The sequence below is a fragment of the Lytechinus variegatus genome, chromosome 19 (assembly GCF_018143015.1).
Source record: "Lytechinus variegatus isolate NC3 chromosome 19, Lvar_3.0, whole genome shotgun sequence".
NCBI classification, from domain to species: Eukaryota; Metazoa; Echinodermata; class Echinoidea; order Temnopleuroida; family Toxopneustidae; genus Lytechinus; species Lytechinus variegatus.
Window position 1 is genome coordinate 21439166 of NC_054758.1, and position 15836 is coordinate 21455001.

The window sequence follows — 15836 nt, forward strand, 5'->3', positions numbered from 1 at the left end:
TTATTATTTTTAATTTTAACATAGGACATGGACATCATTAGGACATGCATATGAAAATGACTCCTATCCTCCTATCTCCCTATTCCTCTTGCTAAGCGGGAGATGAAACAAAAGGGACAAATTAATTATCAAATTAATATCTTATTCATAAATCTGATGACATTATGGCCTGAAAACTGGACATTCCAAGCACTTTTGTAATTATATATAGGATGCATCAGTTAATATGTTTTGACCATTAGCGCGAGTGCAAATTGAAAGCCAAAATTTTTGGTAAAATGTCATAGAAACGGGATTTTAAGAGGTTTGTTGTATAATCAATATTAAGAGATACATAACTCGCCAATCAAAATGCGAGCGTGCAGCGCTAGCTGGTACGTTTTGACAATCAGACATGAAAAGGGACATTTTGAAAACTTGATGGAATACACGAAAATAATAAATACTTGGTACTTGACAAATCAAATTTTGCAAGCGCGCAGCGCGAGCAGAAATTGTTTATTTTCAGACCATATAATATAAATTTTTAGAGAGCACTTTTTAAAAATCAATTTGTAAATCAAACAAAATAACGAAAGTTCGTTTTCCGAGCTGAAATATATTTGTATATTGAGTTCAAAATTTGATATTTTAAGCTCCATATTGAGCAAGATAATGTAAATCACCTAAAACGCAATGCGAGCGCGAAGCGCGAGCGAAAATTGTATTATAGGGAAACGAAAGATTTTTATTTTCCAAGTCCCCTCCCCCTCATCTTATTTCATTCAATTGTCTTTGTCCTTTTATGTTTCCCCTTATTTTTTCCTCTCTTTTCCGTTCTTTTTCTTTTTTTTTGCTCTCTTTCTCCTTTTTTTTCTTTTTTTTGCTCTGCCAATAGGGGGGGGGGGCGGGCCCCTCTGGATCCGCCTATGTGCAGCATACCAGTGGAGTTGAAATTTGAAAACATCAACTCGTAGATTATATTGCCCCATTATAAAAGCATCTATTAGTCTAATTTAATATGATTTCATGAATTTACAATTTACAAAAAAAAAATTACCTGGCGGAAGATTCAATGCACTAAGAGTTAGAATTTTTTTTTTAATTTTAGGGTAAGGTAGATAGGACTATTTAATTTTGTAAATATATTTTCATCATGATCATTTTCAATATACAAGGCAAAAATGTTATAGCAGGCCCTAAATATTGTAATAGAATTTCAAATACAAAAATAAAAATACATGTAATAATTTCATGAAGCCATTGCATGCAAAACAAGATTTTCTTTTCAGTAAGCACATTTAGACATCTACAGAAGTTTGCATAACCTGTTAATTTATGTATATGTCACGAAAATGGCAACACGGCTGTCTCTAATTGTTATATAGACTATATGTCAAGAAAATGGCAACACGGCTGTCTCTAAATGTCATATAAACTATATGTCAAGAAAATGGCAACACGGCTGTCTCTAAATGTCATATAGACTATATGTCAAGAAAATGGCAACACGGCTGTCTCTAATTGTCATATGACTATGTGTCATGAAAATGGCAACACGGCTGTCTCTAATTGTCATATGACTATGTCAAGAAAATGGCAACACGGCTGTCTCTAATTGTCATATGACTATGTCATGAAAATGGCAACACGGCTGTCTCTAATTGTCATATAGACTATATATATGTCAAGAAAATGGCAACACGGCTGTCTCTAATTGTTATATAGACTATAATGTCAAGAAAATGGCAACACGGCTGTCTCTAATTGTTATATAGACTATATGTCATGAAAATGGCAACACGGCTGTCTCTATTATCATATAGACTATATGTCAAGAAAATGGCAACACGGCTGTCTCTAATTGTCAAATCGACTATATATCATGAAAATGATGCCAAGATATTTGTAAGACTTAACCACTTGTAGAATAGAACATTTTAAATGTTATTAATAAAACGTTTTTTTTTTTGCTTTTTGGGAAAAGTTATAACGATGTTTCAAAAACACTATTTTCTTTTAGCATACATTTTTGTCAAAACATTAAAATATTAATCGTATGATTTTGTTTTATTAATGTTCTAAAAACGTTATTACAAAACATTATTTGGAATAGATAAATGAAACCTTTTCGAAATGTTATTAAAACATTATGTGCTATGGGAAAAATGGACCGTTTTATATTAGACTTAAATATGCTACTTATAAGGTAAATATATAGTGCATAAATTGAAGACTATATTATAATATATGACTCCTCACTATGAAAATGGCAACAGGTCTGCATGTAAGGCAGCAGCGGTCAGCGTTAATTGACAGCCGATTTTGATGTTTTTTTGAAGGCCGTGAAATATAAAGTTATAGAGGCCGGTCGTCGGACATCATGATGGAGAAAAACTTCAACTTTATTTCAGAGAGTATTTATGTGTATATTCCTCATACTTAATTTCCTTGATGATGTTGATGCCTACTGATAGAATGCCTTCACACAGCTCTTAATTAAGTGTGTCAGGGTGTGCATTTAGAGTTACGTCACAGTATAATAGGAGGGGGCGGGGTTTCGGCACACTAAAAGCCGCGGGGGCGTGATTAGGGCGGCGGCTATTATGAGGCGAGTAATCCGGGAACACTAGGTCAATTGTCAGACTTGGACACTCTGTACCTCCTATACAGAAATACAATAGCGAAGATATCATAGTCCCTGAATAGCGATTACTATAATTTCTTCATGAACTTGGCAACACGGCTGTTTCTAAAAGTACATAAGTCATGAAACTGACAAAACGACTGCATGTGTTACCATTTTCTTAACATATTATAGTCTATATGACAATTAAAGACAGCCCTGTTGCCATTTTCATGACATATAGAGACAGCCGTGTTGCCATTTTCTTGATTTATAGTCTATATAACAATTAGAGACAGCCGTGTTGCCATTTTCTTGACATATAGTCTATATGGCAATTAGAGACAGCCGTGTTGCCATTTTCTTGACATAGTCTATATAACAATTAGAGACAGCCGTGTTGCCATTTTCTTGACATATATATAGTCTATATGACAATTAGAGACAGCCGTGTTGCCATTTTCTTGACATAGTCATATGACAATTAGAGACAGCCGTGTTGCCATTTTCTTGACATAGTCATATAACAATTAGAGACAGCCGTGTTGCCATTTTCTTGACATATAGTTCATATATTTTATTAAAGACAGCCGTGTTGCCATTTTCTTGACATATAGTCTATATGGCAATTAGAGACAGCCGTGTTGCCATTTTCTTGACATATAGTTCATATAACAATTAGAGACAGCCGTGTTGCCATTTTCTTGACATAGTCTATATAACAATTAGAGACAGCCGTGTTGCCATTTTCTTGACATATATAAATTATAGTCTATATGACAATTAGAGACAGCCGTGTTGCCATTTTCTTGACATATATAAATTATAGTCTATATGACAATTAGAGACAGCCGTGTTGCAATTTTCACGACATAGTCATATGACAATTAGAGACAGCCGTGTTGCCATTTTCTTGACATAGTCATATGACAATTAGAGACAGCCGTGTTGCCATTTTCTTGACATATAGTTCATATAACAATTAAAGACAGCCGTGTTGCCATTTTCTTGACATATAGTCTATATGGCAATTAGAGACAGCCGTGTTGCCATTTTCTTGACATATAGTTCATATAACAATTAGAGACAGCCGTGTTGCCATTTTCTTGACATAGTCTATATAACAATTAGAGACAGCCGTGTTGCCATTTTCTTGACATATAGTCTATATAACAATTAGAGACAGCCGTGTTGCCATTTTCTTGACATATATATAGTCTATATGACAATTAGAGACAGCCGTGTTGCCATTTTCATGACATAGTCATATGACAATTAGAGACAGCCGTGTTGCCACTTTCTTGACATATAGTTCATATAACAATTAAAGACAGCCGTGTTGCCATTTTCTTGACATATAGTCTATATGGCAATTAGAGACAGCCGTGTTGCCATTTTCTTGACATATAGTCTATATAACAATTAGAGACAGCCGTGTTGCCATTTTCTTGACATATAGTCTATATGACAATTAGAGACAGCCGTGTTGCCATTTTCTTGATATAGTCATATGACAATTAGAGACAGCCGTGTTGCCATTTTCTTGACATAGTCATATGACAATTAGAGACAGCCGTGTTGCCATTTTCTTGACATAGTCATATGAAAATTAGAGACAGCCGTGTTGCCATTTTCATGACATATAGTCATATGACAATTAGAGACAGCCGTGTTGCCATTTTCTTGACATATAGTTTATATGACATTTAGAGACAGCCGTGTTGCCATTTTCGTGACATATAGTCTATATAACAATTAGAGACAGCCGTGTTGCCATTTTCTTGACATATAGTCTATATGACAATTAGAGACAGCCGTGTTGCCATTTTCTTGACATATAGTCTATATGACATTTAGAGACAGCCGTGTTGCCATTTTCTTGACATATAGTTTATATGACATTTAGAGACAGCCGTGTTGCCATTTTCGTGACATATAGTCTATATAACAATTAGAGACAGCCGTGTTGCCATTTTCGTGACATATACATAAATTAACAGGTTATGCAAACTTCTGTAGATGTCTAAATGTGCTTACTGAAAAGAAAATCTTGTTTTGCATGCAATGGCTTCATGAAATTATTACATGTATTTTTATTTTTGTATTTGAAATTCTATTACAATATTTAGGGCCTGCTATAACATTTTTGCCTTGTATATTGAAAATGATCATGATGAAACTATATTTACAAAATTAAATAGTCCTCTCTACCTTACCCTAAAATTAAAATATTTATTTTTTCTAATTCTTAGTGCATTGAATCTTCCGCCAAGTAATTTTTTTTAGTAAATTGTAAATTCATGAAATCATATTAAATTAGACTAATAGATGCTTTTATAGTGGGGCAATACAATCTACGAGTTGATGTTTTCAAATATCAACTCCACTGGTATGCTGCAGAACTCGCGCTCGCTTCCCTTGAATTTATGATTGAATTTGGTACTCTAATGGTGGTAATTGCACTGTTCCATTTTCGAAAAACGACTGGTCTCGCATCTAACTTCGTACGCGCGCACACATACCTTACCTCTAACTATTGCTAGCTCTATTCTGTTTCGGGTTCGTAGATTCTCTGTTGTTCACGATATCGTGAACATTAAATAGATCTACATGTTTTTTTTAACCCATAAATCATCTGAAATTAATTCGCAAGAATCTACATTACTCATAAGTCGTAACGAACGATAGAGGAAGAAGAAGAACAGCTACGGCTACATAGTTATAGACTGCACGTAACACGCACACACTATCGGACTTCCTTAATTGACCAATCAGAACATGGCTAACGTGCTGTCTTTAACGGGACGTATAACTATGGGGGCCGCCATGTTGAATGCGATGGAGGTGCCACGCGCGTAAAACATTCCCCATAGACTTGTGTGTTAAAATGGCACTTTTGAAAAATTCATAAAAAATAAATGTGAAATTAGAGGGTGGAATGTTTACTACCATTGGATAGGATATATATCTGGCATTCCATATCTGACCAGGAAAGGGTAGCGTAGCCAGCTCATTTTAAAAATAAATTGCCATTTATGAAGATAACTATGAATGGATCAAATTTATCGACTCAAACGGTAAAATAGCCCTAATTAGTCCGCCAGTCAAAAAAATAGTTCCAAGTCACTTTTTTATCTTCTCAATTTGGTCGAAGGAAGTTCAGTAGTTACCATTTCTAGAATCAGTGTTAGATTTTGAATCATATTCATACAGTTTTGTCAATCAGCAACATCAAATTGAAAAAAATTTGAATGGGTTGGGTCGAACGATTATCTTGAGCCCTCCTGATGTAATTAGGTTCATGGCACCTGGATGAGAACGCTGATGGTGGTGGTGCGTGGTGTCGAGAGAGTCGGTGCAAGGTTGTCAGGCCTAGTATAATGCCTTGTGAAGAGCCCCCCCCCCCCAAAAAAAAAAAAATAATAATAATAATTAATAGATAGATAGATAGATAGATAGATGGATGGATGGATGGATGGATGGCCTAGATAGATATATAGATGGGATTCCTTCCCTTCTTTTTTTACTTGCAGGAATTACGAGCAACTTATTTAGGATTCTTAGAGATAATGTTCTACATGGAAGGGATAACAATATTCGAATTGATCGACATTCATTTTTGTTTTGAACAATGGCGCAATAAATTAGAGTTTATCATCGGGTTATGTACTGCAGTTACACTAGGTGTCTAATCCTCACTCTCCCTATAAATAACGTAGTGAAAATCTTAAAGTTTTGAAAAAAAAAATGGTGGAATGATCTTTTTAGATTTTCTTTTTGAATAGATGTTTGAATTGTAATTTTGTTTCCTTAAATGTTAGAGGAATAAGAGAATGTGCGAAAAGGGGACGAATATTTTCATGGTGCAAAGAAAAAGGAGATGTAATTTTTTTACAGGAGACGTATAGAAGAAGTAGAGGATAGATGGAGTTCTGGGTGGGATGGGTCATGTTACTTTAGTCATGGATCAAATCACAGCAGAGGAGTACTCATTCTTATCAAAATTTCGCTAGACTTTAAACTTATAAATATAAAAGAAGATGACGAAGGGCGATACATACTCATTGATTGTAAAATCCAAGGACATAGTATGGTCCTTTGTAATTACCAACGAGGGATAAAGAAAATCATCAAATAAAATTTTTAAAGGATATGGTTATAAACTTAAACAAAATTAATAGTTGTAACAAACCTGATTTAATGGGAGGAGGTTGCAATATCATTATGAATTCTTAATTAAATTATAATGGAACAGTGAAACAGAAATTACATGACAAGGTAGTAAAGAAGTAGAAAATTTCATGGAGGAACTACAATTGATAGACATATGGAGGGAGAGAAATCCATTGAAAAGACAATTTACCTTCACTAAAAATAATCCATTTATGCAAAGCAGATTAGATCATTGGCTAATATCAGATGATTTGGTAAATGTTGTTATTAGGTGCAAAATTTTACCATCTATAGCTTCTGACCATTCAGCTATATTTTTGTTCTTGTATGATAAAGCTGATAAGGAAATGAGTAAAAAGAATGGTTCTTATTGGAAATTCAATAATAGCCTTTGTGGTAATGTAGAATATGTGAAAAAGATGAAAATAGAAATACTTACATTAAAGGAGAAAATAAAAACAGAAGTTAAAGATAGAAAAGTTTCATGGGATTATTTGAAAATGAAAATAATGTCTTTCACAAGAACTTTTTCGAAATAACTGGCTAAGGAAAAAAAAAAAAAAAAAGAATCTCTCGAAAAGGAATTGGAATGTTTAAAAGGTAGTTGCGTAAATTCAGTAGATGAAGAATTAATTAAAAAGATAGAAAAGAAAAGGAAAGAACTTGCAGACAGTTACGATTACATTAATGAAGGTATTAAAATTCGGTCTCGTGCGACATGGTACGAAAGTGGAGAAAGGGATACAAGGTACTTTATAGTCAACTATTACAATCTAACAAGAAGAAAAGTACTATAACAAATTTAATTAAGGTTAACGGAGAAATTACTGAAAATGAAAAAGAAGTTTTAAATGAAAGTAAATCATTTTATATATACCCACCCTTATGTTAGGGAATACACGGAAGATTTTAGGGATTTCTTTAAAAATGTACCAACGTTATCATCGGAAGATTCTGAAAGCTGTGAAGGGGATACACTATAGAAGAGGAGTGTATTTCGGTACTGAAAGAAATGAAGCAAAATAAATCCTTTGGAAACGATGGGTTAACAATTGAATTTTATTGTACATTTTGGGCTGAAATAAAGGATGTATTGATTGGGGCATTCAATGAAGCTTTTATTCTTGGATAACTTTCTGCATCACAAAAACAAGCAATTATTATTTCATTAGCTAAAGAAGGGAAAGACCCACATTACGTAAAGAATTATAGACCCATTTCGTTATTGAATACAGATTATTATAGATCATATCCAAAGTTTTGCAAAACGAATTAAAGAGGTTTTGGAGAGCAATGTATTAGCAGATCTAATGGGATTTATTAAAAACAGGAATATAGGAGAAGCTATCAGATTAATTGATGATATGCTTTTTCATACGTTATATATTAATATCCCTGGGTACATGAGAGCAATTGATTTAGAAAAAGCCTTTGATTCGATATCCCACAAATTTTTACATCAAATAATAGGTTCATTCGGTCTTGGCCAGCAATTTCGCAAATGGCTCAAAATATTATATAGAAATAGCCAAAGTTGTAGTTTTAATGAAGGAGATTCTACAAGCTATTTTCATGTGGAAAGAGGGGAAAGGCAGGGAGATCCACTTTCACCATTATATCTTTTCATTTTATGCATAGAAGTATTAGCGCATAATATAAGATATAATAATGATGTTAAAGGAATTCCTTTGGAAAGGAAGAAGTAAAACAGGTTTTATGCAGATTATATGTCTATTTTTGTCCGAGATCTAGATTCAGTCAAAAAAAGTAATAGAAATTTTAGAAAAAATCAGAAAAGTGTCAGAACTTAAAGTTAATAGCGATAAGACGAAGGTTTTATTATTAGGTTCCTCCCAAGGAAAATCATAATGATTTATTTTTTGGCCAAAAGGTGGATTTCATAAAGATTCTCGGTGTATTTTTTTCTTTAGACGTAGAAGTAAAAGAAAGATTGAATTATAAAGAAATATTAAGTAAAATAAAGAAGTTGTTAAACTGGTGGAAGCAAAGAGATTTAACTTTGATGGGAAAAATACAATTATTAAAGCAGTTTATCTTTTTAAAATTCATATATGTGGCATTTCTTACACCAATCCCAGAATGGGTTTATGTTGAGCTTGATCAGTTGGCTTTTACTTTTTTGTGGGGTGGCAGAAATAAGATTAACAAAAGAACGATGTATTTAGATTACCATCAAGGCGGCTTGAAAATGATGAATTTTCAATGGTCAATAAAGGCACAGAGAGTTATGTGGATTAAAAGACTAAAAGAAAATAATGCAATGAAATGGAAACAATATTTCAATTATGCCACAAAACATCTGGGAGGAAATTTTATATTTTCATGTGATTACTGTCTTGCTTGGATTGTTGGAGATAGCATTGCCGCAATTTTATATAGATTTGTTAGAAGTATGGATAGAGACGAAGGATTTTCGATTAAAATCTGAAACATTTAAAGGAAATGAGATATTTTTTAACAATGAAAATTGAATTGAAGGGAAATGCATATTTAACCCAAAAATATATGAAAAACTATTTACAGATTGAAACATATTATGGATTATGATGGAAACTTAAGGTTATTTTCGTACTTCCAAAAACAGGGTTTAAACATAAATGATTTTCATTTGATAGAGTCAATTTATAAAACTTTTCCAGTCAGCTGGAAACGAAATATGAAAATAGATAGCAAAGAGGCTTCTCTTAGGGAAGAAATATCATTTATATCTAGAAAAAGAATTTTGTCAGTAGAGGAGTTAGTATCTAAAAACGTTTATGCAGATTTTATAGAATGTAACTTCTCAATACCTGATGTTTTCGAAAGGTTAATAAAGAAACATAGTTTTTCTAATGAAAAGATTGAACACATTTTTATGAGACAAAAACAATGTACTCTGAACAGTAGATTAAGAGAGTTTCAGTTTAAAATATTGCACGGCATTGCTTATACAAATCATCACTTGTTCCGTTTTAGAATCTCACAAAATAACCTTTGTTATTATTGTATAAAAAGAGGAAGAAACATATCACCATCTTTTTTTTTGGAATGTGAATATGCTTGTCTGGTATGGGATAATTGTAAGGAGAGGTTTGGTTTTATTTCTACGGGTAATTTAAGCTGGGAGGAAATTATTGTAGGTGTAGAATTAAAGGACGAAGGAAAGGAACGCTTAGTCAATCACTTTTTAATGTTTGTTAAATTTTTAATCTTCAAAGGGAGGGACAAGGGTGCACTTATAACCATGGATGAAATTAAAAGGAAATTTAAAGAAGAAGAATAGGAAGAAAGAAAGCTGGCGCTAGCCATGTCTCTGCATTTAAGGAAATGGGAAAATCTTAATTAAACGAATAAATAGGGAGAGTGAGGCAAAGGTATACGAGAGACAACCCCAAAAAAAAAAAACAAAAAAAAAACAATACGGAGAATTTGAGTCCCTTCCATGTAGAGTATAGGCATAAAGGGGAGAATGCTCCTAACCTGGGGACGGAGGGGGGGGGGGAGGTAGAACAACACTTTTTTTCTCTCTTATCATGTCACATATCTTGTTAATATTTCATTTTGTAATTGCTGAAACGCATTAGTATTATTTTCTAGTATCTTTGAAGTTTGATGTATAATTTGTATAATTATATTTGTAATGGATTTATTGTACAATTTATAATTATGTTTCAAATAGTTTGTACAAATTGCTTATAGAATGTGATTGTGTATTTTGATTTGGGAGAATACAATAAAACATCCTTTAAAAAATAGATAGATAGATAGATATAGATAGGTAGACAGACAGACAGATCGATCGATAGATAGATAGATAGACAGATAGATAGATAGACAGACAGATAGATAGATAGATAATACAGAAGCAAAATTTCATATGCTGGAGCAAGAAGTAAAGTCAGTATTGCTGCAGAAAAGGACCTTGGGGCTTGAACAGTCGATAACCAATTGAAATTTCATCAGCATGTGTCTAGCTGTCAAAGCATACCAACTGCTTGGAATCGTCGGAGAACTTTCACTCAGAGTAAACAAATCTACCTTGCCAGTTCTCTTCAAGACATTAATTAGGCCACATCTGGAATATGGAACCGTCATCTGGAACGGTAGATTTACAGAACATGCCAAGAAGGTTGAGAGAGTACAGAGGTGAGCAAGAAAACTAGTGAAGGATTTGAGAAACTTCCCATATGACAGGAGACTCAGGGAACTTAACATGTACTCACTCTATTACAGAAGGAGGAAAGGAGAATTTTTATGATAATGGTCCACCAGATTTTGCATGGATTGGTCAACATTTCTCCAGACCATTGTTTCTCCAAGTCTGGTAGTAACTCTACAAGAGGTCACTCCATGAAATTATTGAAATCCCATAGCAAACTGGATGTGAGAAGCCTTTCAGTAGAAGAGTAATCAATGACTGAAATAGTCTTCCTGAAAAACCTAATACAAATGCCAGCAACAGACAAATTTAAAAGAAATATTGATATATTTTGGCAAAATAAGCACTTTGAGCTTCCATGACTCCTCACGCAATCTCATGAGTACTTTCAGTGACCAATCCTGCAAGAAGCGACCAGGAGTTACAGGCTCGCGCCTTCATCCCGTACCAGATGATGATCATGATGATGATGATAGATAGATAGATCGATAGATAGATAGATAGAGAGAGAGAGATAGACAGAAATATAGATAGGTAGATGTATATGGTAGATAGATAGATAAATAAATAAATACATAAATAAATGAATGAATGAATAAAATAAATAGATACATAAACAAATAAATGAAATAAAATAATAGGGTTATAATAATAGGGACCCCCCAAGAAAAAAATAATATTAAAAAGATGAATAAAAAGATCATAAAGAATAAAATATTTTATGAGAAAAAACAAATTTTCTAAGTGAATAGCAACGTAAAAGTCCACCTTCAAATGCATTTAAATCCGTTCCACGACACCCGCCTACACCCCACACAATTTTATCCTTTCCGTGCACTATGCTCTTCGAGTAATATTCCCCCGTACCCATTCACCCCCCTAATCTCTCTTTCTCTACCAATCAGTCTTCCTCTTCCTTAAAAGACAAGTCCACCTCAACAAAAAGTTGATTTGAATAAAAAAAAAATACACCAAGCATAACACTAAAAATTTCATCAAAATCGGATGTAAAATAAGAAAGTTATGACATTTTAAAATTTTACTTAATTTCACAAAACAGTTATATATATGCACATCCTGGTAGGTGTGCAAATGAGGCGCCTGATGACGTCATCCACTCACTATTTCTTTTGTATTCTATTATATGAAATATTAAGATTTTCTCCTCATTATCAAGTGAAACAACGAACAAGTGGAATTGGCATTGTTTAATACTATAATGGTTCAGTCAAGTTGGTCCTTATTGTTAAATCTGTAAAAAATGAAATATGGCATAATTCAAACAACAAACAAAATATTATGTGATGCACATGGACTGTCTATTCGCATGTCACTGAGTTGGGTATATCACAATATTGTGAAAAATAAGCGAAAGTTTAGGATGCAATAACTTCCTTATTTTACATCCGATTTTGATGAAACTTTCAGCATTATACTTGTCTGATTTTTCTCTCTTTATTCAAATCAATATTTTTCTGGGGTGGACTTGACCTTTAAACTACCCCACTTGCTCTTTCTCGTCCATCCTTACCTAATTCTAATTGTCAATATCTTTCCTTAGAATCGCACTATAACGAATTCAATGACAAGATCACAAAACAGCATTTCATTTCCAAAATATATTTATCCCTTTTTAACAATAATTCGAGAACATAGTTAAATGTAAGACAATCATAAGACGTAATACTATAATAGTCAGCAGTGTCATACCATTTATACCATGGGAACGATTTTATTTTTTACAGACGTGAATTTGACAAGCAAAAAAAAGTTTGCAGAATGAAGGTTATTTTCGTCCAAAGAAATTTGACAAGAAAAAAAAGGGGGTGGGCGATTCACTACAAAATGTAGGTCATTTTGGTTATATTATTTTCTTTATTTTGCCACACCTACTAGTAATGCAGAGGGTGTTGCCAATGGAGAATAACACACGCAATAACACCCCTTGGAAAATAGCATGGTTATTTGTTTGCAGAAGCAAGTTTACATATATTATAAAATACACAATGAGTGCGTTCTAGTATTACTTTTTTATACATGTATAATCATGCAAAATATGACAAAATCCATTCCAAGAATCCTCGGCGGAAATGCTTTCTCCATATATACTCCAAACTAAAAGAGGGTTGCGTTGGGGTTCAAGTTGCCATATGAAATGTATGATCAACGAACCTCGTGATATAGACATGTATTTTTCAATTTGAATTTGCTTATTTTGATAAGATTTATTCATTGTTCTCTTTTGCATTTATTCATATCTTTATAACAAGCATAATAGCCAATTACAGTGTTTGCAAGAAAAACAAATAGATTGTACTAAAAACGTCATTCCAATCAAAATGATTATTGTGACATTTAGCCTACAATTAGAAGGACTGTCATCGTAAGCATATTGCTTGAAATAATGACAACCCGATATTTCAGGTCATTAAATTTATCAATTAGTTTATACAGCAGAATGGGTACATTCTTAAATTGTAAAACATCAGTACATCTATCTTTTTTTTCATTAAGTCGCGTATAGTTACAAAATTATAAAAAATAATGTCATTGTTAGCAAAATAAAGCAAGTTTTATACAAAGCAGTCAGTTTAATATCAGAGCACTTTCATGAATAAATTTTGAGAATTTCATTTTTTTCTTCTGCATTCATGATACATGTTTCGTAACATAACACACATAATTCAGATGATCACCTCTTGTTCTTTGCATGAGTCATAGATTAAGAATACTAAGAAATATCATTCCAAAAATATATATATATTTACTACCAAATTACCATAGCATAGAAAAAATGCAGTAGGATTGCTGAAGCAGATTGCCTGAAAGTGACTACCCCGGCCACACTGTAAAAACTGTGGTGTTAAAACTGACACCAATTGGTGTTAATAGAGGACCACACCCTGAGGTGTTAAAATAACACCATAGAGATTGAACATAACACCAAAGAGTGTAAATGTAACAACCATAGGTGTTGTAATAACACCTATAGGTGTAAAACTAACACCACCAATTTAACATCGGTGTAAAATAACTGTTGTAATAACACCTATAGGTGTAAAACTAACACCACCAATTTAACACCGGTGTAAAATAACTGGTGTGGTCCTCTATGTACACCGGTTAACACCACAGTTTTTGCTGTGCAGGGGAAAATACACGGGGGCCAGGGCTATTTCGCCCCCAAATGAGCCCTGGAAATAATAATTAAGAAACCCAGATAATTCACATTCATCGCAATGTTCAAACTTTATCAATCTAGGCCCTATTAGATTTCAGCAGTATAGGTCGCGAAAATTATCCCTCGATTTTTTTTTTGCCTGCCCCCGTTATATTATGCCAGATGAAAAGTTTTTATCGATCGAGATGCCTTTATTCTTTATACATTGGTGTTCTTTACCTCGGTCACACTTGCTTCACGGAGGCCGTATATATGGTGAGTCGAAAACAGCCGTTTCAACATTATTTTTTATACCAGCTACACATAGATGGTTTGAATAAATATGAATAAACGGCTGTTTTCGACTCGCCGTACAGCCGCCGTAGAGCAAATGTAACCGAGGTATTACAGTGTATGGTGCAAACAGCCAAAGTTTAAACAAATCTCATTTTCTTCTACTCATTTCAAGTAAAAGCATAGATAAAACCGGGTCTTACGCGAGAGCAACTTGGTCTTTAATTGGAACAACCCTATTCCAAATAGGCATGGTTCGTCAAGGGTTACTCCAAAGAAATCCATAAAATGACTGTTTAGAACCCAGGGGCTGATCTAGGATTTTTCGAAGGGGGGGGGGCACATTTTCCAAAGGAAAAAATTGACAAGCGAAAAAAAAGGTTTTAACCAAATATTAAGAGGATTTCCTCCACGAAAAAAATTGACAAGCAAAAAAAAAAGGCCTTGACTTAAAAAGGGGGAGGATGCACACTTCTGTTTTAACGTCATTTCTATCTTACAAATTTAATTTTGCCTCTCAAGGGGGGGGGGGGGGGCACAGGCCGGCTGTGCCCCCCTGATCCGCCAGTGTTTAATATAACCCTTTTTGGGACCCTTTTCTATTTCTTTGAAGAACCTTGAAAGGTTCCAATCAGTAAATTCTAATTTCAAAGAGTGGGGCATGATTATCTTCTCCTTCTTCACCTTTTTCTTCATCATCTTCTTCTTCATCATCTTCTTCATCATCATCATCTTCTTCTTCTACATGTCACATCTGCCTCCTTCAGGGTTGAAGATTCTTGCAGATTATCACTAAGCTTCCTGATATATCCGCATTAAAGGTCAAGTCTATCCCCAAAATCTTTTTTTTAATCCATAAAGAAAAATCGAACAAGCATAATGCTGAAAATAGTTATGACATTTATAGGTTTCGCTTATTTTCACAGAACAGTTTTAAGTATACACAGCGATATGCAAATGAGAAAGTCGATGATGTTCCTCACTATTTTTTTTATTTTTTATTGTTAGAATTAAACAATATTTCAATTTTTTGAGATTTTACAATAAGGACCAAGTGAGAGAGTAAATGATGTCAACTTTTTATTTTTAGAATTAGGCAATATTTCAATTTTTACAGAATTAACAATAAGACCAACTTGACTTAACCATAAACTGTTAAGAAATTGTAATTCTACATGTTCAGGGAGAAATAAAATTATGGTTCACATGAAAATGACGAGAAAATTATAATTCTTCATATGTCATATAACAAAATACAAAAGGAATACTGAGTGAGTGACGTCATCAGTCTAATCATTTGCATATCGACTGGCGAGGATGTGCATATAGGCCTAACTGTTTCGTGAAATTAAGCGAAGCTTTTAAAGTTATAATGTAACTTTCTTACTTTACATCTGATTTTGATGAAATTTTCAGTGGTATGCTTGTTGGGATTTTCTCCTTTT

At 33.5% G+C, this 15836-nt stretch overlaps 1 protein-coding gene across 1 annotated transcript in view; it reads right to left on the reverse strand.

Annotated features, from left to right (window-relative positions):
* LOC121406087 (actin-related protein 6-like) overlaps positions 1-5451 on the reverse strand; it is a 28889-nt gene extending 23438 nt beyond the window's left edge. Inside the window, exon 1 of the mRNA XM_041597097.1 lies at positions 5418-5451. Coding sequence (XP_041453031.1) covers positions 5418-5433 — 16 coding nt within the window. The 5' untranslated portion in view covers positions 5434-5451. The remainder of the gene's footprint in view (positions 1-5417) is intronic.
* Positions 5452-15836: the final 10385 nt, after the last annotated feature.